This window comes from Haliotis rubra, unplaced genomic scaffold, assembly GCF_003918875.1.
Source record: "Haliotis rubra isolate DU_JTF1 unplaced genomic scaffold, ASM391887v1 Scf870, whole genome shotgun sequence".
In the NCBI taxonomy this organism is placed as follows: domain Eukaryota; kingdom Metazoa; phylum Mollusca; class Gastropoda; order Lepetellida; family Haliotidae; genus Haliotis; species Haliotis rubra.
The window spans coordinates 343,710-368,926 of record NW_025767602.1 but is presented as its reverse complement, the minus strand read 5'-3'; the positions used below and the strand labels follow the sequence as shown (position 1 = coordinate 368,926).

Genomic DNA, 25,217 nt, shown 5'->3' with positions numbered 1-25,217 from the left:
TTGTCTCTTTCACTCAGAAAGGTCACTTAAACGTATTCTCCTTTCTTACTCTATTCTGCCATTCGCATACATTTGTCTTGTTTGTTCAAAACCACTCTTATCTCAGTTGGAGTCGCGCCCATTATTTCATTTCCATCCTCATCAAACCTTGTATTTTGGGATCAGGGGACAGCGACCAAATTCAACCATATGTTCATATGTATAAGGAAATTGCAAAAGATTTAAAGACCAATTTTAAACAAATGCAAGATACGTTGTTCATCAAAACAAAGATATTTGCAATTTATAGAGACACACCTTTTGTAGAAAATGTGAATATCAACGTTATGCTCGGCTGCCGAAACTACACGTATACTAGTATACAGACAGAATGAAAGCCCACATTGTTGAACACCCTACTGAATTGTTATGACTGACACTCGAGCAAATCCTGGGTATGATATAGATAGGACAAACTTATTTTTGCTACTCCCCTTTGCTTCGGAGAGCTGTCCTGCCAATATCGGTTGCTGTATGAGTGTCACGTATAACAAAAGAACTATACAGACTCCAGTACCCATTTGGGTTGAGTGATGGAGTGAGGACGCCACTTTCAGCAATTTTCTAGCAATATCGCGGCGGGGGACACCAGAAATGAGTGGTACGAGCAAACGCTTTAACCACAAGGGTACCACTGCGGTCACGATGCCCCGTGAGGAAACATTGACCTGTAATTAATTCACTCGCATGGGGTGATAGGAGTGTGGAGGAAAACGTTTTGAACTAAGTTAAGATTGCAGCTTGCAGTAAGGGAGATGTGCCACAAGGCGACTCGGACAAGCTGGACCATTCCTACGAAAGGATGCTTGTCTGTATATATATATATATATGGATCTGCATGGCCTTCCCTGGCTATTTGGGTGGATATATCGGGTTGGTTACAATACATGGTTACGTATCCTTACGTAATGGGTGAGTGAGTGAGAGGGTTTATTTTTACCCCGCGCTCAGCAATATTTCAGCTTCAGATCGGTGGAGCGGAAACAGATCTGTATGAGTAGCGGGGAACGGGATATGTTTGATATTTAAATCCTCCCAGATAATATTAGTATGGTTTTCATTCCGCCTACATCACAACTCGCCTTCCCTACGTGCTGTAGGCGAATAGGGACAGCATAAACACCCCAATAATGAGCTCATCTGAGAATTAGAGAGCATTAGAAAGATGCTATTATTGAATTGGATTGTTAACATGAAACAGTGTGGTTACAAAGAAAAGAACTGGCTTACAATGACACAGTTTCTTTAAGTTTCGCCAAGGGTACACAATATATACATATGATGTGAGTTCAACAAGAGTAACAGAACCCTAGCCAATCTTCATACCGTTATGAAAGACTGTAATAGATAATCTAAAATACAACCTGAAAAATGTCAGTAAAAGGATATAAAACGTACAGCATTCGTAAATATAAAAACGAGCTAAGTTAAACAATTCACCGGTTGGTTGAGCACCTGATCTTGTAAGACCACAAGCATCAAATATTGAAGACCCGCATACAAATCTGCAAGTTCACGAGGGTCCTCTCATTTATCTACTGCACGGATGTGTCTTGGAATGGCACATTCGTCTCACTGAGAGGAATATGCCATGATTGTTTATCTCAACATGACACCATGTAACGTAAGGTACAAACTCATGTGTGAGACGAACTAACACACTAAATGTATCCAAGAAAGTCTAGAATATGTGTCTAGATTGCCACAGTTTCAGGCTGAAAATGAAGAAAGTCCTTGGGCTCCTTTCCGTTACATATTTTTATCATTATTTATTAACCGTTTTTTCTGAAAAATATGTTCATTTCTGAGACTAGATGTAAGTCTATTAAGGGGGTTGGGGAGAGGATGGGAGGGTGGTGCTATGGGGCTGCTTGTGATTCCCAGGCGGAACAATTCCGGGTTGGCTATGTTCGCCTCTAACTTCCTCGCGGACAGTGCTTGACGTGGGGTCACGCATATCTAACAAGGAGTCGGTCACAGCCACGATTGGGTCGACCCTAAACCCGATGCATAGCGTGATGACATATCGCAACACAATGTAGTCTATTTACACAGAGACGTCACATGTGACGTGAAGTTATCAAGGCGTTACGTCTTTTTTACATTCATCCAGTCACGCCACATCATAAAAACATACACGTGATTAAGATCGGTGGATTGTCACACATAAACGACTCAGACGATGTAGAGTGAGTGAGTTTTGTTTAATTTACGCCGCTTTGAACAATATGTCAGCAATATCACGGCGGTGGGCACCAGAAATGGGCTTCACACATTGTACCCATGTGGGGAATCGAACCCGGGTCTTCTTCGTGACGAGCGAACACTTTAACCACGAGGCTACCACCCCGCCCCTAGACGAAGTAGATACACGTAAGACAGATAATAGACTCTGATGCTGGAACAAACATCATTAACGTATCTGTGGAATAATTCTGTTAACGAAAATAATACTGATAATGACTCAGCTGCTCTTCGACGTGTTCCAGATATAACTCTACCTCCGTTTATTGACCACCAGACTACTCTACCGCCCTTTACGGACCACCAGACTTCCCCTGCCGCCGTTTACGGACCACCAGACCACCCAACCGCCCTTTACGGACCACCAGACTACCCTACCGCCGCTTACGGACCACCAGACTACCCTACCGCCGTTTACGGACCACCAGACTACTCTGCCTCCGTTTATTGACCACCACCCTACCGCCGTTTACTACCCTACCGCCTACCCTTTTACGGACCACCAGACCACCAGACTACCCTACCCTACCGCCCTACCGCCGTTTACGGACCACCAGACTACACTACCGCCTTTACCCACCAGTTTACCACTACCGCCCTTTTACGGACCACCAGACTACTCTGCCTCCGTTTTACCGCCAGACTACTCCTACCGCCGTTTACGGACCACCAGACTACCTACCGCCGTTTACCGACCCCTACCGCCGTTTACGGACCACCAGACTACCGCCTTACGGACCACCAGACTACCCTACCGCCGTTTATTGACCGGACCACCAGACTACTCCTACCGCCGTTTATGGACCACCAGACTACCCTACCGCCGTTTTTATGGACCACCAGACTACTCTACCTTTACGGACCACCAGACTACTTTACGGACCACCAGACCACCACCACCAGACTACCCTACCGCCGTTTATGGACCACTCTACCCTACCGCCGTTTACGCCACCAGACTACTCTGCCGTTTACGGACCACCAGACTACCCTACCGCCGTTTACGGACCACCAGACTACCACTCTACCGCCGTTTACCGACGTTTATGGACCACCAGACTACTCTTTACCGCCGTTTACGGACCTACCGCCTACCCTACCGCCCTTTACGGACCACCACCCTACCGCCGTTTACGGACTACCAGACTACTCTACCGCCGTTTACGGACCACCAGACTAGACTACCCTACCGCCGTTTACGGACCACCAGACTAGACTACCCTCCGCCGTTTACGGACCACCAGACTACCCTACCACCAGACTACCCTACCGCCGTTTACCGCCGTTTACGGACCACCAGACTACCCTACCGCCGTACGGACCCACCAGACTACCCTACCGCCGTTTACGGACCACCAGACTACTCTACCGCCGTTTATTGACCACCAGACTACCCTAGACTACCCTACCGCCCTTTACGGACCACCAGACTACCCTACCGCCGTTACGGACCACCAGACTACCCTACCGCCGTTTACGACCACCAGACTACCCTACCGCCGTTTACGGACCACCAGCCGTTTACGGACCACCAGACTACTCTGCCTCCGGACCACCATTGACCACCCGTTTACGACCACCAGACTACCTACCCCACCAGACTACCCCACCGTTTACCCACCAGACTACTACTCAACCGCCGTTTACGGACCACCAGACTACCCTACCGCCGTTTACGGACCACCAGACTACCACTACTCGCCGTTTATGGACCACCAGACTACCCTACCGCCGTTTACGGACCACCAGACTACCCTACCGCCGTTTACCACCAGGACCACCAGACTACCCTACCGCCGTTTACCACCAGACTACCCTACCGCCGTTTACGGACCACCAGACTACCCTACCGCCGTTTACGGACCACCACGGACGTTTATTGACCACCAGACCGATGGACTACCCCGTTACGGACCACCAGACTACTCTACCGCCGTTTACGGACCACCAGACTACCCCGCCGTTTATGGACCACCGACCGTTTACGGACCACCAGACTACCCTACCGCCGTTTACGGACCACCAGACTACTCTACCGCCGTTTACGGACCACCAGACTACTCTACCGCCGTTTACGGACCACCAGACTACTCTACCGCCGTTTATGGACCACCAGACTACCCTACCGCCGTTTATGGACCACCAGACTACCCTACCGCCCTTTACGGACCACCAGACTACCCTACCGCCGTTTACGGACCACCAGACTACCCTACCGCCGTCTACCGCCGTTTACGGACCACCAGACTACCCTACCGCCGTTTACGGACCACCAGACTACTCTACCGCCGTTTACGGACCACCAGACTACTCTACCGCCGTTTACGGACCACCAGACTACCCTACCGCCGTTTACGGACCACCAGACTACCCTACCGCCGTTTACGGACCACCTACCCTACCGCCCCCTACCGACTTCCCTACCGCCGTTTACGGACCACCAGACTACCGCCGTCCACCAGACTGCCTCCCAGACTTATTGACCACCAGACTACTCTACCGCCGTTTACGGACCACCAGACTACTCTACCGCCCTTTACGGACCACCAGACTACTCTACCGCCGTTTATGGACCACCAGACTACCCTACCGCCCTTTACGGACCACCAGACTACCCTACCGCCGTTTATGGACCACCAGACTACTCAACCACCGTTTACGGACCACCAGACTACTCAACCGCCGTTTACGAACCACCAGACTACCCTACCACCGTTTATGGACCACCAGACTACTCGGCCTCCGTTTATGGACCACCAGACTACTCGGACTCCGTTTAAGGACCACCAGACTACTCGGCCTCCGTTTAAGGACCACCAAGCTACTCGGCCTCCGTTTATGGACCACCAGACTACTCTACCGCCGTTTAAGGACCACCAGACTACTCGGCCTCCGTTTATGGACCACCAGACTACTCGGCCTCCGTTTATGGACCACCAGACTACTCTACCGCCGTTTAAGGACGACATAGATCTGTGGGAGTTACATGGGCTGTAGGATAGTGATGGATAGGTGGATGAGGATTTATTACATCAATAGTGGCTTCCTTTCCTTTTCATGGGGGCGATGGGACAGACTGTATGTATGTATGTATGTATGTATGTATGTATGTATGTATGTATGTATGTATGTATGTATGTATGTATGTATGTATGTATGTATGTATGTATGTATGTATGTATGTATGTATGTATGTATGTATGTATGTATGTATGTATGTATGTATGTGTGTTTGTGTACGTGTGTGCGCATGTGCTTATGTGTGTGCGTTCGTGTGTTTGTCTGTGTGTGTGTGTGCGCGTGTGCGTGTGTGTGTGTGTGCGCTCGCATGCGTGCGTGCAAGGACGAAATGTGAAGCATGTGAACCGATATATCGCGAGAGCGAAAGATAACTGATATCACCCATCAAAAGCACCTGTTTATTGAACATGCTATTATGTGTGCATGCGTGCGTGTGTGTGTCCGTGCGTGTGTGTACTGTAATTAAATGACGGCTAAAAGGTCGTAAATGTGCTGTAGATAGATGTAAAAATTACCAGCACGGAAATCAAGGCCTGGAGTTCCTGACGAGCAGTCATTATGTAATCCCATATGTTTTGAACTTTCACCCCCAGCACCCCCAGCACCCACCCAACCCCAACACCTGCGTACAACAGCCTCAGTTACAGCAGGGTATCCGATAGACGTAGGACACGTTGTGCTCTTTGTAGTTTTATAGATAACGGTAAATTGTCACGCGATGTGAAAAAAATGGTTATCTCAGCGGGGCATATATTCTTTGTCATTAGAGCTCATATATCGGATTTCAAAGTTGGTTAGTGGAACTATTTCGTGTCAAGGCCGCTACTTTATTGGGTTTTTTCGTCTATTATAACGCTTTCTGCACGTGGTTGAGTGAAATATGTGCATCTGATGTAAGTAGCTTACTTTAAAGACAAAAAACATTTGAAAAATAATTGTTCATATATAATAAACAATAATGCTAGTGTTTGCATATTTGTAGTTCAAGCATTTGAACATTTGTAACAAGTGTCAATAGTGTCTGGTGATATATTTAACTACCTACATTTAAACTGTGGTGCTATGCGACAGGGGAGGCTTAATGCAAATAATTATATCTACTTCTCAACCAAAACTCAACACAAGCGCCTTTGAGTTTGTAAGTTTCGATTCACTCTGGTTATGATTTAAAGCCACTCTGGGGATCGTTTATAACCACTCTGGATGATTAAGAGTGAGTGAGTGAGTTTGGTGTTACGCCGCTTTTAGCAATATTCCAGCAATATCACGGCAGGGATGATTAAGAACCGATGATACTAGGTTTATAGTTTTACGCTGCTTTGGTAGACTTCCAGTTAAGACAAGGCCGGGACAATATATAACTGTTTCTTTGACTGTACCAATGTGGGAAACAAACCCAATTGATCAGTGTGACCAGTCAACGCTCTAACCACTTGGCCCCACGACTATGAACACGCGAAAATAGGGTACATCATTGAAAATTATGACGAAAGATATGACGCACATGAGGTGAGGTGAAATTGGGTTTAACGTCGTGCTTGAGAATATTTCGCTCATATGACGACGTGCATGCGTGTGTATGTGTATGTGCGGCTGCTTGTACTAGCCCAGACTTAAACTTGTTTTATAGTGTTAGCCCACTGAGATACCATGCCGCAGTGAAGCATGAATACCCCACTCAGACACATTATACTGACTCCGAGCCGACCAGTCCTTGTTGTACCCATTAATGCCGAGCGCCAGACAGGGACCAACAAGTACCATATTTTAACGTCTTTTGGTATGACGCGGTCCGGGATCGAACCCGCGACCTTCCGCTCTCCGGGCGGACGCTCTAACCACTACACCACGGAGGCGGTCTGACGCACATGAACACAACTGTAGACGTTTCACAATCAGTGGTCGTCGTCGTGCTCAAAGCAAAACACTCCAGCAAACTATGTATTTATTATACACTGTTCATGATGTCAAGAGTTTGCGATTTTTATTCACTTTCAAACATCTCTATGAAAGAAGCGGCATGATATAAATAGATAATAAATGTATATTGGAACAAAGATTTATGGAGTACTACCTGCATAAATGTTAATGCTTACATTATCGGACGTAAGTGAATTACATTTCCTAGAAATACAAGGGCAGAGTGTGAAGCCTGTAAACCTAGATGTTGAGACAGCGTAAAATAAAACACCATTCATAGCTGCACCTGTTTATTAGTATGCTCTTAGCATGAGTGTACCTGTGTTTGGTTGAAGCAGGGGAGGGGAGGCAGTATTTATGAAGAACTACAACTACCTATGGTGACGAAAAGGAAGACAGAGACAAAAAAGAAGAATACAATTAAACGCCCATATTTCGAAAATACGCACTCAAACTGCAAACCGTTATATAATAATATTAAATAATACGTCATCTTCTATAGCGCACGTTTCAAAACACCAAGTGATTGCTCGCAGCGCTTAATCAGAATCTGATTCTTATTAACCCGGATAACCCAAGCTGCCTGTTAGGCGCTAGAAGGTTATAGTCACATGCCTTTTTCCAACCGGGTACCCATTTTCTGCTGGGTGAACAGAGGCAATTTGAACAAACTCACTTGCCTAAGGTGAGACCACATGTATCACATGTGCTTCGTTGTGGGGCAGGACTGAAGTCTTAGAAACTCTCAGGAGTCAAGCTGCCAAACACGGTCACCCATCCAAGGATTGTCCGAGCTCGACGTTGCTTAACTTCAACTGATTCGTCACAGTTCTTGGGACAGATAATAGTTATTGATAGTGTGAGCGTCTGTTATAAACACTCAGTCATCATTCTGGGCAACCAGTCACTATAGTCACCTGGGTAAACAAGCATGAAGAGCCGTGGGGCTATTCTAATCGCATACCCTCAAAAGTGAGGGTTTGTGTCAACATCAACAAATACGGACACAATGACAGGCGATAATATCAAGACATGTATGACACATGAGAACGGAAAACTATAATATTCAAACTGTCATAACAATGTCAAATTCTTTTCCAAAAGAAAGATCACGTGTCAAAACACCTGCGTCGATTCAAGTCTCTGTTTCGCTAATACGTTCCCCCATTTCCAAAGCCAAAGAGTGTAATGATCGGGACGATTGAAAAGGTAAATCACTTGTTCTAAAAGCGCAGTGGGTCAGGGACATACTTTATTATGGCTTTAATGCACCCATTTCCTTAACATGAGGCATCAAGTTACGTTGTCTATACTTAAAATGAACGCTCGACTGGGTTTCGAATAATCACATTATGCGCATTAGACCGACTCGTCTGTTGTAAACCAGATATAGACTCTCTGCCCCAGATGGAAAAATACATTTCTTCGATATAAATTCTTTTAGTATTTATACTAGGAAACGTTTTGGTGAAAGATGAAAGGTAATTATTATGCGCTTATGACAGCGTGTACGTGCATTTACGTATATGTTCACACACAAGCTTGCATTAAATAGAAGCAATCTCAGAATAGTCCGTCCGTGATGGAATAATTCACAATTGTAATTGTATATGGAAACTGAACAGTATTCCAGTTCATTCTGGGGTGAAAATATATCGGTTAAGTGACCATTCCACCCGTTCATTTAAGAAAAATATATGGACAAACCCCATGAAACCAGCCGTTTAACCAACTTCTGGGACTCTATATCTTCAAAGAAAATATTCATTACTCACTCATTTTCGTGCTTGTGATTCGCTGCAGATGCTGGTAGTAGTAACTGTTGACTTCTGCACCGGTTGCAATAGCAGACGACAGCCTTACTTCCGCCTTACGGAGCAGCAGACGACACAACACTCTATCGTCTGCTCTTTCCAAGTCGGTGACAGAGACCTAATGTCAAAATTCGGTAGTCTTTATAAAGCGTGGGAAAGGCAAATTTAAACAAAACGAGGCTGTAAATTCGAGATCGTTAATTAGTAGGAAAACGAGCATGTATTGCGAGGGGAATTTCCCATTATTCGATCTCCATTGTAAAAGACGTGTAATGATTGGCCCTTCAACCTTGTGTTTACCTCCTTCAAAGTAGGTCATGAGTTGTCAGCGTTCGGTGTGCAAAGCCTTTCCAATTTCTCTCATGTTCTACTACTTCCTGGATATGTCAGGTGAAGCACTGATAGGCAGAATGCGCATCATCAAGCATGGGCTGAGGTGTGGGGCTCTAATCTGCGGGCATGCTCTATCTTTTCAACACGAGAACATCTTCGATACAGCAAATGACGTAGTCTCAGCCTATTGTGTATTTATGAGGGCATGTTGCATTCACACATGTACAACAAAATTGTTTGCCAAGAATAAAATGAGTTGTTACAAGACATGGTTGGTTTGGTGACTATGAAGGTGAGTTTGATGCATAAATGAAATTAACATTCTCTTACTGAAGACAACTATAACTAAGAAAGTTTCATGCATTTGTCGGTTTTAAACATTTTAGTTAAGTAACCCAAGTTTGCAACATCTTTCATCAATTGATTTGATCAGGAGAGAGTTCAGGAGTGAGACAGAAAGGTATAGGTGCTACATGATGACAAATCAACATGGTATAGCAGGAAAACACAATGTTATTAGATGTTAAACATCATGTTGAATTCCACGAGCACGTTTATGCTGTTGACTGACTGACTGAGTTTGGTTTTACGCCGCTTTAAGCAATATTCCAGCAACATCACGGCGGGGGACACCAGAAATGGGCTTCACACATTGTACCCATGTGGGGATTCGAACCCGGGTCTTCGGCGTGACGAGCCAACGCTTTAACCACTAGGCTACCCCACCGCCCCTTATGCTGTTGACAAGCCTAAAAGCTAAGTCAAGGCGAATCTGGGATTCGAACATAGGTATCTGTCGAATGACAGATTTCTCGCACACCTGACGCACAAGGACGTGTGCCACCGTACAGTCAGGTCCACCTTACTTACTTTGAGTTCAGGAACTGGTTTGTGGTTCTGGGAAAGTTTATTATATACTACACTCATTACCATTTCTACACAGGACAGAACGTATTGACCAATAGCTGACTTTCAGAAGTTCATGTTTGTGAGATATGGAGTTATGAATTATTTGGTTTATATAAGAATTAATATTTTCCGGAAAATGGTCACGAAAGGAAGAATACTCATTCATTATTACCACTACATACTATTCTATAGTACTTGTCACAAACAGGATAATACGTCGGGTTTGTGAGTTTGGATTGTCATGATATGTCACATTACTACAAACGCGATCCAGTACAAGTCACGAGACATCAGGATTTGGTTTTACTTTCTTGTCGATGTCGACGACTGGAATCGACCACTGGGTTTAAGGAAACGAGTAAGATATTTAACACTAGACATGCCAGGCCCCATCATCGTCTTCTTTGTAAAAGTAGTCCCGACATTTGGAACACTTTTTGAGATGCACATGTCCCTACAGACACGCTCAAGGTTCATATCCAGTCGTGTCATCTGCTCTGATGCACGAGGGTGCACAATATGAAATTATGCGTCATATGGGAACCTCAGGCTTGCGACTATCATGCACAACAAATGCTATGTAAAGGTAAGGTTGTTTCGTGCACTTTGTGCATCCAAACGAGATGGTGACGTGACTTGATAATTTCAAAACAAAAATATAGTGCGTATTCGATTATGTTTGGTTTCCAAAGTGCAAAGTACTCTAGTTGCTCAGTTTTATTGTGTAAGTAAATAATTTCACAGACAAAAATATCTGCGAACATGTTCTGTATACTTGTATTATTATCTGAATCATATTAGCCCAAACCCTTCTTCTTCGGAGATTTAAAGTTAACTGGTGTTTAAATGTTTCCAATTTGGATGGAGCACAATTCTGATGTCTCCTGCGGTGATATTGCAGGAATATTGCTAAAAGCGGCGTAAAACCATACTCACTCATTCCAAGTTTGCATTTCAACATGTATTAAGGGCGAAAGGGATAGCAAAGTAGTTATTGAGTCTGTGCATCTCTCCGAGGTCCGGGTTCTATTCCGCACATGGATGAAGAACATTGTGAAGCATATACTGACTGACTGAGTTTGGTTTTACGCCGCTTTTAGCAATATTCCAGCAATATCACGGCGGGGGACACCAGAAATGGGCGTCACTCATTGTAGCCATGTGGGGATTCGAACCCGGGTCTTTGGAGTGACGAGCCAACGCTTTAACCACTAGGCTACCCCACCGCCCCAGTGAAGCATATAAGTACAATATTGCGATTAATACCATACTCACTCAAAATAACTAAATCTAGATATGAGTAACAGGCAAAAGCAGCAAAGAATGTTCTAAAAGGCTGATGGTGATAGATGAATGAAACAGGGACAATTAATTCTATAACGTTTCATCATGCGTTGGGATATTTGAAGATGATCTCTTGTTTGTCTTCCCTGTTGTGGGGCAAGTCTAAACGAAGCTCCACTCTCTGAGGAACTCTTCCTGAGTTGGCTTGACTACTTTCCTCACTGACCTTTCCTGCAAACCCTAATTACTGACACAATGACCTCATATGACCTTTCTCATAAGAATGAAAAATGTCGTTAAATCTACCTCAAATGATCTAACACGTTGGGTTATTGACTGCAGAGTTACTCCGAACCGAAGACGTTAGAAATTGCAAATTGAATAATAAATGAGGTTTCGAATTCTACAATGCATCGCTGATGATGCAGAGAGATGCATTGTCACTGTATGTATATTGTATTATCGATCAGTTTAACACCCAATTGCTTCTTGCAGCCAGCTTCCAATGTCTTTGTGTGTTGGATTGTCGTCATAATATTGTCAAAACATAATATTTCGTTGGGATTATGATCCCTGATTTTTGCTCTATTGCGTTTTTCACAGCTGTACATTTTTATAACTGTACATTTATAGTGACGTACATGCATGTGTTATTGTATCTTCTAGTTCCAGCCGAGGCTAATGCCGGTTTGACGGAGATAGTCTTCTAAGACACCATGCCACAGTCTGACATAGATACCACTGACGCATGCACAGAGGTCTGACTCCCAGGCACCCATCCCCTGTGCCATCCCCTTAACACCGAGCACCGGGGAGGGAGACAATTTCCGAAGGGGTTCGATTTAACAATGATCCGTTACACATGTAATATTTGGGATTACACTTTCAGTACAGAATCTAGTACTTTGTACTTTTAGGGCGGGTTGGGTTGGAGTGGTGGTGGTGGTGTTTGAGCCCCATCTGGGATTCGGGCCAACACTCTCCCACTGGAAGCCGCGGTGGTTGAGTGGGTAAGATGGCTTACTTTGTGTGCTGGCGTTTGGTGCCTGACTCTGAGAGTGTGGGTTCGAATCCCGAACGGGATCACTTTGATCACTTTCTAAATGACATTGTGTATGCACCAATGATCTCCAGGTGACGCTCTATCCTCTAGTCCAGTGCTGTCTCCGCTGCACCGGGATGTTTCATATGAATCAATCACATTTCAACTATGTTAATGCCTGTTGATGTGAATGTTTGATGACGTTTACGAAAGACACGTTGACGGGAAAGACCGAATAGATGGTTGTCTTTGTATTACAATAATAATGGATCCCATGAGTGTTGATAAATCAGCTGGAGTAAGTAATTCGATATTGAGATCATTTCGTCTTGGCATAACGAAGGAGCAAATGTATAGTGAAACGGCCGTGACGCATCTGCGCGCATCCGACGATTGGGACAACAGTTGCATACGGGTAACGTATTGGCGTTAAGGTTTGAAGTTTGAGTTCCGTGGTTGCCTAACTACCGTCAGCAGTAGGGATAAGGCAACAGTAAGTCGTGTACGTATGTCCAGTTCCTTTGTCTTTTGGACAAATATGTTTAAAACAGCACCGTCAGTAAATGTTTCTTCTCCTTCAGCTCGAGTGGAGTCTAGTTACGAGTGTCCTCCCTGATACATTTCTCATGGTGCTGGTGAGTGTACTGAGATTAACACCACGTCGAGTGAGTGGGGATGTTGAACAGGATTTCAGTACGTGACAGAGGACACAAGAAATGACCATCACTCATTGTACCCATGTGGGGAATCGAACCTGGGTCTTCGGCGTGACGAGGGAACACTTTAACCACTAGGTTACCCTTCCTTGCCATCTCTTTGTATTATCTGATGAGGATTGGGTGGCAGGCTCTCTGATCTGACGTGTCAGGTTACATAGTGGCCTGACACTGGTTTGTCTGATCCTGACTTGACCCGTTACTCTCCTGCCGAGATGTAGCTGAAACAACACTGTTTGCGGCAATGTACAGCATTCACTCAACCGAAACTCTTTTTCATCGTTTTACCTGTCCATAAAGGAGCCTCTAGCCAATCGATAAAGCGTTTGTTCATGGCGTTTTAGGCTTGATTCGGTTCGGTTCCAAAATGGGCACCCTGCAGCCTAATCTACCCCCATGAATACTGCTGTGATATTGCTGCCAGCGGTTTAAAAACTCATTTAAAGGAAGTTGCGTTCAAAAGCATCAGATGAAATAACTCAATAATGGAATAATATCTATGACACGTTCGAGATCGAAATGACAACGTTTTGGGGGCTGCGTTTCCAAATTGTAACTTGGGTATTTTGAATTCCCAAACTGTGAAACATTATCACAAACCGTCCTTAGACTCTTTTAAATCGGGAAACGGACAACAGACGTACTTTCTCACAAACTGAGAACGATAAGAAAACACTCGATTTTACATATTTGCTTCTCTAGGGGATATATATCGTTACTGATATATAAGTTAAACGCTCCTGATATTATTGTCAAAACATGAACCCAAGGGCCAATGAATACCATAAGGTGGTTTTAGGTTTCAGTTAAATTTAAAACATAAAAAAATCAAAGTCTCACAGGACACAAATGTTGATGGGTATGTCAGAAATCTTATCTTTGAAATCCCATAACTTTACTGTATAACTTTACACGATATGTGTAATGTGGTTGCAAAATCATTTCTTAGCCTAGTTTTCATTGAACCGAATACGTCTTCTCCAAATTAACAATTACGTCTCAGAAACCGTTGCATAGATAAGTGACGGAACAAATTCGGTGTGTTTTTGTTTTGCCCCTCGGTTATTTTATTCTTCCGTTTTTTAAATTTTTCTGCATCACGTCAAACTCAATTATTGTCGCAATGTGCGCCACAAATGAAACAAAATTCCCCTCCCGAGTTTTCATATTGGCTGAAAATAATTTAATTAAACGGAATAGCGGAACATGAAATTCCTTATTTGTCCAACACAGATATCTAAAGTTTTCCTCACGTACATTATTAAGTTGAAAAGGAGCACGAGCTAGCTTGTTTGCCAAATGTTACCTGTTTTCCTGTTCGGACAAGTGAAGCCACGACGCACGATATCCCCTTGTCAACGACCCTTCTTGACACCGTGTTTTTTTCTATAGATTCGTTTCAAATTGATAACGTGCTGGGAAGAACTGCCTGATTCCATGGGATTCCCGTGGAATCAGGAAGTGAAACATTCTTTTGATTTGCTTATGCTGAAACAAAGTTCCCCAATATTTACATGAAATCAAGCTGTCTGCAATAGAAAAGGAGAACACGAACATGTACCTAACGTGTTTGGTTGATCTATAATGTTTGACTTCAACACTGAAAACAATATGAGTGAGTGAATGGAGGAGGGGGGACTGGATGTGTGTGTGTGTGTGTGGGGGGGGTGTTGTGAGTGAGTGAATGCCTACTTTTAGACTCAAATCGTTTGGTGCCAAGTCCTTTCAGTATGCAGCTGCTACCCTTTGGAACTCTCTGCCTCTTGATCTAAAACTATTACCAACTCTGTCACTCTTCAAAACACACCTCTTTCAACGATATGTTTCATAAATGCATGTATTTTCTTGTACATATCAATTGTGACTTGTCAGCACTTTGAGCATTGCCTTTGTGTGATGGGAGTAAGCGCTATATAAATACTCTAATTATTATGTTTTACAGATTAAAAATAGTATGCAGCAGAGAGGGTTCGGGGGATCCTAGTACAGGCTGGTAAGGCTCATCATCAGCTCAGGGCCCTTGCCACCTCTATGCGCAGCCCAGAGAGCATATGGGACTTCTCCCAGGAAACGCTGACTTGTCGAACCCACCTAAAACTGTCCGGAGAATAGAAGTCTCCCCAACACTGCAGTCTTCTGCATTACCCAGATTGTCAGAAGGGCTGTGCTCCCGGTGGAGAACCCGGGCACTCTCCTGATCTCCGCCAAGAGATCAGGAGGTACCAAACCAAGGGCACCAAGAACAATGGGGAGCCTGACGACAGTGTATTTGGAATGCAAGCGAGACATTTCAGTGGCGCGGTCCGCATATTCAGAATGTTTTTCCTGAATCTTGCCAATCACGTTGCCGTCAAAAAGGACAGAAAATTCAACGATATAAATGTATTCATTGGCTTTATCAAGATCAGGTTTGTTGGCTGGAATTCTTCTGAGGCTGTATAAGGGCCTATTCCAAAGAAGTTTAAATCTGTCATTTTCCATGACGCCCTGGACAGGGTCGTACCATGGATTGACCTCAGAGTCAAAACCACAGGCATGGCGAACACTATAATAGAAGCAACGAACCATGCCATCATGTCTTTTAAGATATGTTGTTTGTACCAAGGAAGGGCATCCACTGACAAAGTGTTGGACGGTCTCTGTAAATTCATTACACAGTTTGGGCAACGTCTCAGGACTATAATGCACGTGTTCATCGCAGTGCAATTGTGATCCTCCAACAGAACAACATCCATATCATGTCCAGTACTCCCCCACTGAACAGCACCTGGGACGTCATGACCAGGCCCCGATTTCTCGAAACAAACTTCAGTTTTTACTAGAATTTCAAACTGAGTTTGACAATTTGAAACAGCTGAATTTTAAACTCAACTGCATTTTTTTAAATAAAAGAGCCCAAACATCTTAAGTAATCTATCCACCAAACTCAAATTGTCCACTATGTTTGAGTTTATTATCGATTTCAGTTGATTCTGGGAAATGCATTTTCTCAAATTTGAGTAAAAACTCTAACTTAAGTCAAAACTCAGACTTAAGTTTGTTTCGAGAGATCGGGGCCTGCCCACTCTCAATGAACTCGGTGCTGCTCCTCTTGAGGAGTGGTATCGACATGATACGCGATGATAATGTTTGACTCCTGAGAAACATGCCGGGAATAATTCGTGCATTTCTGGTCACCAGAGATGGTTTCACCCGAAAATGAAAATTGTCCCCCGACCAATTTAGCTACCTAGAGCATCGCCATCTCATGACACCAACCACTAGGACCCGTTAGATCTGATCGGCTACTCCTCAGCAGCCATGATCAAATCATACCGTATGGTATAGGTTGCCGGCTCGTCTAGGTGATGCAACTATACTCATGCCAATAATGGTTGTCACCCCCTTCAATTTTTTTAATTGGAGAGGGGTGTGGGTGGGGTGTGAGGTGTGTGGGGGTTGGGGTGGGGAGGGGGTGACAACCATTATTGGCATGAGTATATGTCAATAATGTGCATACGAAATGGCTGTCAGATCCGGGTTGCAACCCATGCTTGTCGTAAGAGGCGACTAACGGGACCGGGTGGTCAGGCTTGGTTGGCACATGTCTTCTAATCCCATTAGCGATAGCTCATGCTGTTGATCACGGGATTGTCTGGTCCGCCTTTTAGCTGGAGTGTGGCCATAACAACAAACAAAACAAAACCAAAAATGGATGATTGTCAGTATGTTTGACATTATAACATACGTACCGACATAATCAATCCCGAACAGTTATACTCAAATTGAATGTATGACACACATTTCAGCGATGGCCTGAGATTCAAGAAACACACCAGGTCATCCTAACATCCACGGTTCACTGGCGTTCCCACAACTGGAAATCTATTACATATGCATTATCAATACGAAGGGAAATGCACTTGGTTGATTCTGAACCACTACGCGCAAACGCCTAACATTTGTTTGCCTTGTAACAGAGTTATACGATATCAAACTTTAATGACACTGTTTTCGTTCGGATTTCATGGCCTGTCTTTGCGTTCTTTGTGATCTGCTATATCATGTTTGGTGGATACCTGTTAGCTGAGGGAGTGAGTGAGTGAATGGTTTAACTCTATTCGCAAGGCCAGGGGCACATTCGTTTACTACAAGTTAGGTATTTATATACAGTCGGATATACCCACAAACTTTCTCACGCATCCAGCAACCAGCTTTTCCAATGAAGCAACGCCTGACTTCATCTTAACAAACTTTTTTTTATAAAGAAGTGAAGATGATGACTCTGGACCTGTGTATTGTGCATAAACTTTTACGGTGAAAACAACAGGGTTTTTTGATATTCCGATTTACTATGATGGCCCTGGCATTGTCCGTGATAAAGATGATGACGCTGTATATAATTACAGTGGTGTAACACACACCGTGGGAGAATGGTAAAGAAGGAAACACGTTTCACATGAGTGACTGTTGAGTGAAATTAACCTTATTTCCTTACACATTTAAACTTTGTGGCTCAGGAAGTTCCGCTGTCCGAACTATGCTGATAGGAAGTTGGAGTACCCTATTGTTAACTCCGAGTTCTATCCCCATACGAGTACGGAATGAGAATCCAGTTCCATTGCCTTCGCCCGTAATATTTCTGGTACAGTGATAAAATCGTATTCACTTATTAACTGCAAGAAACATGTGCATTCATCATTCGTTCATATGGGATTGAACTGTGCGTGTATATTTTTTTGTGTTTATGCGCGTGTGTATGTGTGTGTTTTTGTGTGTATCATATTTGTGTCTTTCTGTGTGTGTTCGTCTGTTAAAGGGTGTGCGAATGTGTTTTTTTACCTGTGTGCATCTTTGTGCCGGTGAGCATTTGTCTTTGTGTGTGTCGTTATGTGAGTGTATGCGTCTTTTTGCATCGTATTGGGTGAGATGTTTTCTTGTGCATTTGTCTTTGTGTTAATGTGTGTGAGTGTATATGTGTGTCTCCGCGCGTGTGTCTCTGTGTGTCTGTGGCGTGTGTCTTTATAAATGTTTTCATGAGTTTTGAAAGTCTGTGTGTCTGTGTCTGCGCTAGTCCAGACAAATTCGGTTTTGTGTGATAGGTGATAGCCAACCCTAGATATGAGTAATATACCATATATGTATTCACAAATTAGTGACACTACAGGTACGAATATATTCTTAAATCGAATTTTTCGGGTACGCCCAAGGGAGGCAACTCTGTAAAACCGTTAAGGCACCAGAACGAAATGAGAGGGCTAACCTTATTTCACCCAAATTAAGGGCAGATAAAAAGCATATAGGAGCTATTCGAGATGAATGTTGTTCACTTACAGTCAGTGAAACCCATCTTCGGTGCGTGCCACAAAAGACACGAACCTTATACTGGGCATAAATATTTAATGTTTCAACTCTGATACACGAGTGGACCCCCTGCGATGACTCTCAAATTCAACAAGCGTCATGGTATACGCCGCGTTGATCCATCTCCAACCCAAATTCCCTGACACTAAGAACAGGAAGTACAGATGCATTTTATTTTGTTTGACAGATTTCATCTCCACGAAATTACATTAATTCCAAGTATTTAAAAAAAGTATATTCGCAAAACCATGAGCCACGTGATTACAAAGATTCAAAGATCCCCCAAGGCTAGACCTTGGTTAGCCTCGATTACCTTAAATATTATTACACTTTTGTATTCCAAATACAGTGACACGGCATGGATTGTCCTCCTCGTACAGACATGTCCCATCCTTACACACAGAGAGAGAGAGAGAGAGAGAGAGAGAGAGAGACACACACAAAGACACTCACACACACACACACACACGCACGCACGCACGCACGCACGCACGCACGCACACACACACACACACACATACATACATACATGTCCTTGTCGGAGTAACCCGTGGAGATCCAGGTTAGAATTGGTCTTCAGTAACCCATGCCTGTCGTAAGAGGCGAATAACGGGATCGGGTGGCCAGGCTCACTGACTTGGTTGACATGTGTCAACAGTTGCGTAGATCGATGCTCATGTTGTTGATCACTGGATTGTCTGGTCCAGACTCGATTATTTACAGACAGCCGCCATATAGCGTAATACTGCTGAGTGCGGAGTAAAACAAAACGCACTCACTCAGATAAAAATAAGGATAAACACATACTCACTATGAGAAATACCTTAAGCGACTTTCAAGCATACATGAAATTTAGCCGTTTAATTCAACAAAAGTGATCTAAACTGTTACCACTGCATGGCTGGCTTAAGCTGGAATGTAAGAGTTCTAAACTTTTATATATACTTATCTAAAAAGTAATTATTGTAGAATCGACCAAATGGGTGCTTCATGTACACGGTGTAAGGATAGCGGTTGTTTGTTCACGTGATCGAACTCGCTGAAGCACAACGCTGACTGGAAAAGCCAGTCTTTGAAATTTGACCGTGACCCATATTATACCAAGTAAACAATCGTTATGACTGCCCAGGGTATTTAAGTGACGATATGGGAAAACCTTTTACGTCACTGTCTAAATGAAAACCTTTGTTTAAAATCCTGTTTTCGTTGTCGTTTTAAATGGATACACATGGGTTTATAGTGACAGCCTATAGGCGTGGAAAGAGGAAGTAAGGGGAAATAAAGAATTCCACCTAAGCTAAACGTAATGTCATCAACAGCTACCGTAGCGGTACTGGTTCAGCCTGGCATAACTGCACCAGTTAAATACTAATTACAGTCTTTACAAGTGTTTTCCAATCACTGGCTTGTATGCTAAGTGTCAGATGTTTTCAAGTGATGTCGGAGACAGGGAGGCCAAATCCATTATGACCTCACAATTCCTTTCATGTATCCCTTGGAATTGCCAGGAAGCGATACTAGTTGGTTCGAATCTCGGTTCTGTAAGTTTGCATGGTTAGTTTGGACCCCGTCCGTGATTATGGGTTTTAGCAAAATGGTCAACCTATTTGACTTCCCACATCAAATGATTATGTGACTGTAATGATGTGTTAACTCCGTCATCGCTATCATGAAAGTTTGTCCACACATTGTACATCCCTGAATGCTGGTTGGTTTCGAGACACATGCCAAATAGACTGTCCTGTTCACTACTATTGGCCGCCATAGTGGAAGGACCGTAAACCTAAACTCACTCACTCACTCACTCGAGAGACCATTAAACTATGACGTCTTTCAACTCTATCAGTTTGATCGTTGTTCAAGACGATGGTTCAAACCCTCTCCGCGTCGAACCAAAATACGTTGACACTTCAACAGATCACAGACCGGCCCCCTTATCAATCGGTATGGCAGATCTTAGTAACTGTTTGTAACGGTAAATTGCCAATGAATATGAAAATTTAAACCTCATGCATTTGTTTTCACTCAGCAATATTCCAGCTATATGGCGGACCTGGAATATCTATGTCCCCGTAATAGACCCTCTACCCTACAATTAATCATAAATGCCACTTTGTAAATGCTCGCGGTGCATCCTATTAGGGTCAGTCATGACGATCAGGAAGGCGCTCGATACATCTGTTGCGGCAGCAGTGGTAGTAGTACTAAGAGCACTGGTAGTAATTGTTGTTAACGAAGTCGTAAATATTGATGTTGTGATCAGGAATACAAGGTGTCCACAAGGTGGCAAAGTTTGTGTTCCCCCTCCTCGTCCTATTATCGTCTCCAATGTGATAACTTGTGTACATTTATAGCTACCGTCATAATCGTTATTAATTGTAATATTATTGTGATTATAGCCTTTGTCATGTTTCTACTACTTTATTGGTTAATATTTTATCGTACATTAGTGATAGATTTGATTAAAGTACACATTTTCAGCTGTAGGAAAACAACACAAATCGAATTTTCCGCCTCGTACATACTTCAGCTTTACACACACACACACACAAAGACAAATACATACACAGGGAAAGATAGGGAGACACACACATACACAGAGAGAGAGAGGGAGAGAGAGACAGAGAGAGACAAAGACACTCACTCACACAAAGACAAATACATAAACAGGGAAAGATAGGGAGACACATACATACAGAGAGAGAGAGAGAGAGAGAGAGAGAGAGAGAGAGAGAGAGAGAGAGAGAGAGAGAGAGAGAGAGAGAGAGAGAGAGAGAGAGAGAGAGAGAGAGAGAGAGAGAGAGAGAGAGAGAGAGAGAGAGAGAGAGAGAGAGAGAGAGAGAGAGAGATAGTTAACTTGGCAGGGACACCATAATGGACTTTGGACAGTGTAACCTTGCTGGAGTCGAACTCGAGCCATCAGCGTGAGGAACGGTCGCTTGAACCATCGGACAGACCTGGTAAGTTTGATGTCCATCTGTTCAAACCTTTATCACTTACTTGCGCTCAAATGCATGAGCCAAAAAGGTTCTGGATGCCTTTCGCAACGGCATAAGGTTTACACACAAAACACCATTGAGCCTCGCAACCTCACATACCTACACTGAACACATGATCAGTGGCCCGTACAACATTGTTAATCTGTACCACTTATTTATGTACAGGTTGTTCAGTGCTCTGGTGATTCAATTTTGCGACGTATATTTCCAGCAATATATGGTCGGCGGTCTGAAAGACACATAATAGTGAGTCCTGGCCTTAATATGACGTCTGTTTGATCGTTGTTCATTCTCGTCCATGCCAGACCTGGAATACAAAAAACATGTTCATATAACTTTGTTTGTCTGTTGTTCACTCAGCAATATTCCAGCTATATGGTGTTTTGTTTTCAAGGTAACTGTTTGATAACGGTGTAAGAATCTACATCGAAACGTCGCTCAATGCAATAAACAAGACGTTGTCATCCATAAAGTTGTATGATTCGTATTTTAATGGGTTATGTTAATGTGGACTGAATTGGGGATTTATGGGGTTTGTAAACACCATACCCATGATCGTTGGTTTCATCGTTGTGAGGCACGTTAGATCTACGACCCCGGTCTATGCTTTTATAAAAGACTGAAACCATGGGGTGGCACTAAAATAATATGTTAAACCCAGGTCATGAATTGAATTTCTTCTCTGATACATTCATTGTGATTTGGTGAAACATTTTATGATTGACATTTTCACTTATATACAGGGAAAGGATTCGAACCCGTTATCATATGTTTCAAGCAGCATGGAAGGCATGGAATTTGGTTGGCATCGTGCTTACAAGGATCATCTTCGTACACGTAAGGAAACAATGCGTTGACAATATGAAGGAACGGCGCAAGATGTCCGTTGAAGATTTTTTCACTTACATGACCAATAAGTGAGTGAGGTGTAATACAATTCATGATTACGTTGTATTGATTATGGTAATGTGAATGACGATGTAACACAATACGTAATTATGGCGTAACACAATTTGTGATTATGGTGTAACACAATTTGTGATAACGGTTTTTTGGTGTAACTCAATCCGTGATTATGATTCATCACAATTAGTGATTACGGAGTGACTCAATAAGTCCTTATTGGATGACAATATGTGATTATGGTTTATTTGGTGTAACACAATCGGGGGATTATGATTTACCACAATCAGTGATCACGGTGTAACACAATAAGTAAGTAGATGTGTAATCCAATCATACATGACGATGTTACACAGTAAGTGATTGTGGTGTATTTACGATTAGTGTTACCTGTGTAGCACAGCTAGTGTAGCGCCACATTTAGACATATTCATGCTATCTATGAATGCCAGAAACACGGGCCATGGATCCTACACCCATGTTGGGAAGAGAACTCGATTCTTAGACGGATCCTGGCAACAGCATTGTCCACTCCCCCACCTCCTGTGCCCGATACACAATGAGTGCTATCATCACATCGACTTAGTTCCTTGTGAGTCACGATTTAACAAAACTGTTTATTTAGGGTCACATAGATAACCCAGTCTCCAGTTAATATCAGAAAAAAATAAGTTCTGTGTCTTTGAAATTTGATTTAATATTCCCGGAAGGTGATAGCTTTGTAAATAAAGCGAATTCGGCTTTCATTTCCCCCTCATTGCTGCAATGCTTAAAGCCGATCGTTGCTCAATAAACTTACATCTAATAAGTTGCCCATACATATGTTTGACAGTAAGACGGCTGTAGCTGTGGTGAGACCATATGTAGTTAATTATGTATAACATATGAGTATCTCTAACAGTCGAGGGGCGGTGGGGTAGCCTAGTGGTTAAAGCGTTGGCTCGTCACGCCGAAGACCCGGGTTCCCATCCCCACATGGGTACAATGTGTGAAGCCCATTTCTGGTGTCTCCCGCCGTGATGTTGCCGGAATATTGCTAAAAGCGGCGTAAAACCAAACTCAGTCAGTCAGTCTAACAGTCGATATGGCATCTGTTTGTTCTGCGAGTTTGTAAACGATGAAGACTCGATTTTGCTTGCACGTTGAAAAGAACACGTGCACCGAATATTGTTGTAATATCTTAGTGACATGTACATGGCGATACATGTACATGATATAAGCATGCTTTATTTGAAATCTCTCCCAGACCCATCCCATCTCACCCAGTTCTACCCCACCTCACCCAGACTTACCCCATCTCACACAGACCTACCCCACCTTACCCAGACTTACCCCACCTCACCCAGACCTACCCCACCTCACCCTGACCTACCCCACCTTACCCAGACGTACCCCACCTCACCCAGACCTACCCCACCCCACCCAGACCCATTCCATCTCACCCAGACTTACCACACCTCACCCAGACTTACCCCACCTCACCCAGACCTACCCCACCTTACCCAGACTTACCACACCTCACCCTGATTTACCCCACCTCACCCAGACCTACTCCAACTCTCCCAGACCTACCCCATCTCACCCAGACTTACCCCACCTCACCCAGACTTATCCCACCTCACCCAGACTTACCCCACCTCACCCAGACCTACCCCATCTCACCCAGACTTACCCCACCTCACCCAGATCTACCCCCTCTCATCCAGACCTATTCCACCTCACCCTGACCCATCCCATCTCACCCAGACCTATTCCACCTCACCCGACTTTCCCCACCTTACCCATACCTATTCCACTATACCCAGACCTACCCCACCTCACCCAGACCTACCCCACCTCATCCAGACCTATTCCACCTTACCCAGACCTACCCCACCTTACCCAGACCCATCCCATCCCACCCAGACCTATTCCATGTCACCAAGACCTATTCCGCTTTGCATAGTTCCTTGTGAGCCCATATAATCTCTCTATCTGCGCATATTGTTCGCCTAGGGGCAGATAGATAACCTCATCTCCAGTTGATTTGTGAAGTATCAAAACATATCAACGTACTCAGATTTTTAACGTCACTAAAATATTCCAGAATCACCTAAGGTTTCAGAGCAAACTCAAAGTCCAATTTCTCCCATCAGGACAGGAGAGCGAATGGTCTCGGGTTCGATCCCCGACCGCGTCATACCAAAAGACGTATAAATATGGTACTTGTTGGTCCCTGCCTGGCGCTCGGTATTAATGGGTACAACAAGGAGTGGTCGGCTCGGAGTCAGTATAATGTGTCTGAGGGGGGTATTCATGCTTCACTGCGGCATGGTATCTCAGTGAGCTAGCACTATAAAACAAGCTTAAGTCTGGGCTAGTACAAGCAGCCGCACCTACACATACACACGCATGCACGTCGTCATATGAGCGAAATATTCTCAAGCACGACGTTAAACCCAATTTCACCTCACCTCACCCATCAGGACAATAACTCACTATATTCACTGATATTACCTGTTATAATATCCAACATTTTCCAACAAATAATCTGAGTCCAGATTAAATATTTCCCCACTGGGAGTACAAAATAGCTTGTGTCAACCCATGCTTCCTCAAAAGACGACTATGTACAGTGATTGGGCGGTGAGACTAAGTGATTCCGTTAATT

At 43.9% G+C, this 25,217-nt stretch overlaps 1 protein-coding gene across 1 annotated transcript in view; it reads right to left on the bottom strand.

The window, feature by feature from the left end:
- The window catches only part of LOC124263193 (ETS homologous factor-like), a 33,236-nt gene extending 23,808 nt beyond the window's left edge, over positions 1-9,428 (bottom strand). Inside the window, 2 exon segments of the mRNA XM_046697767.1 lie at positions 9,000-9,156; positions 9,339-9,428. Coding sequence (XP_046553723.1) covers positions 9,000-9,003 — 4 coding nt within the window. The 5' untranslated portion in view covers positions 9,004-9,156; positions 9,339-9,428.
- Between the last annotated feature and the right edge of the window lie 15,789 nt (positions 9,429-25,217).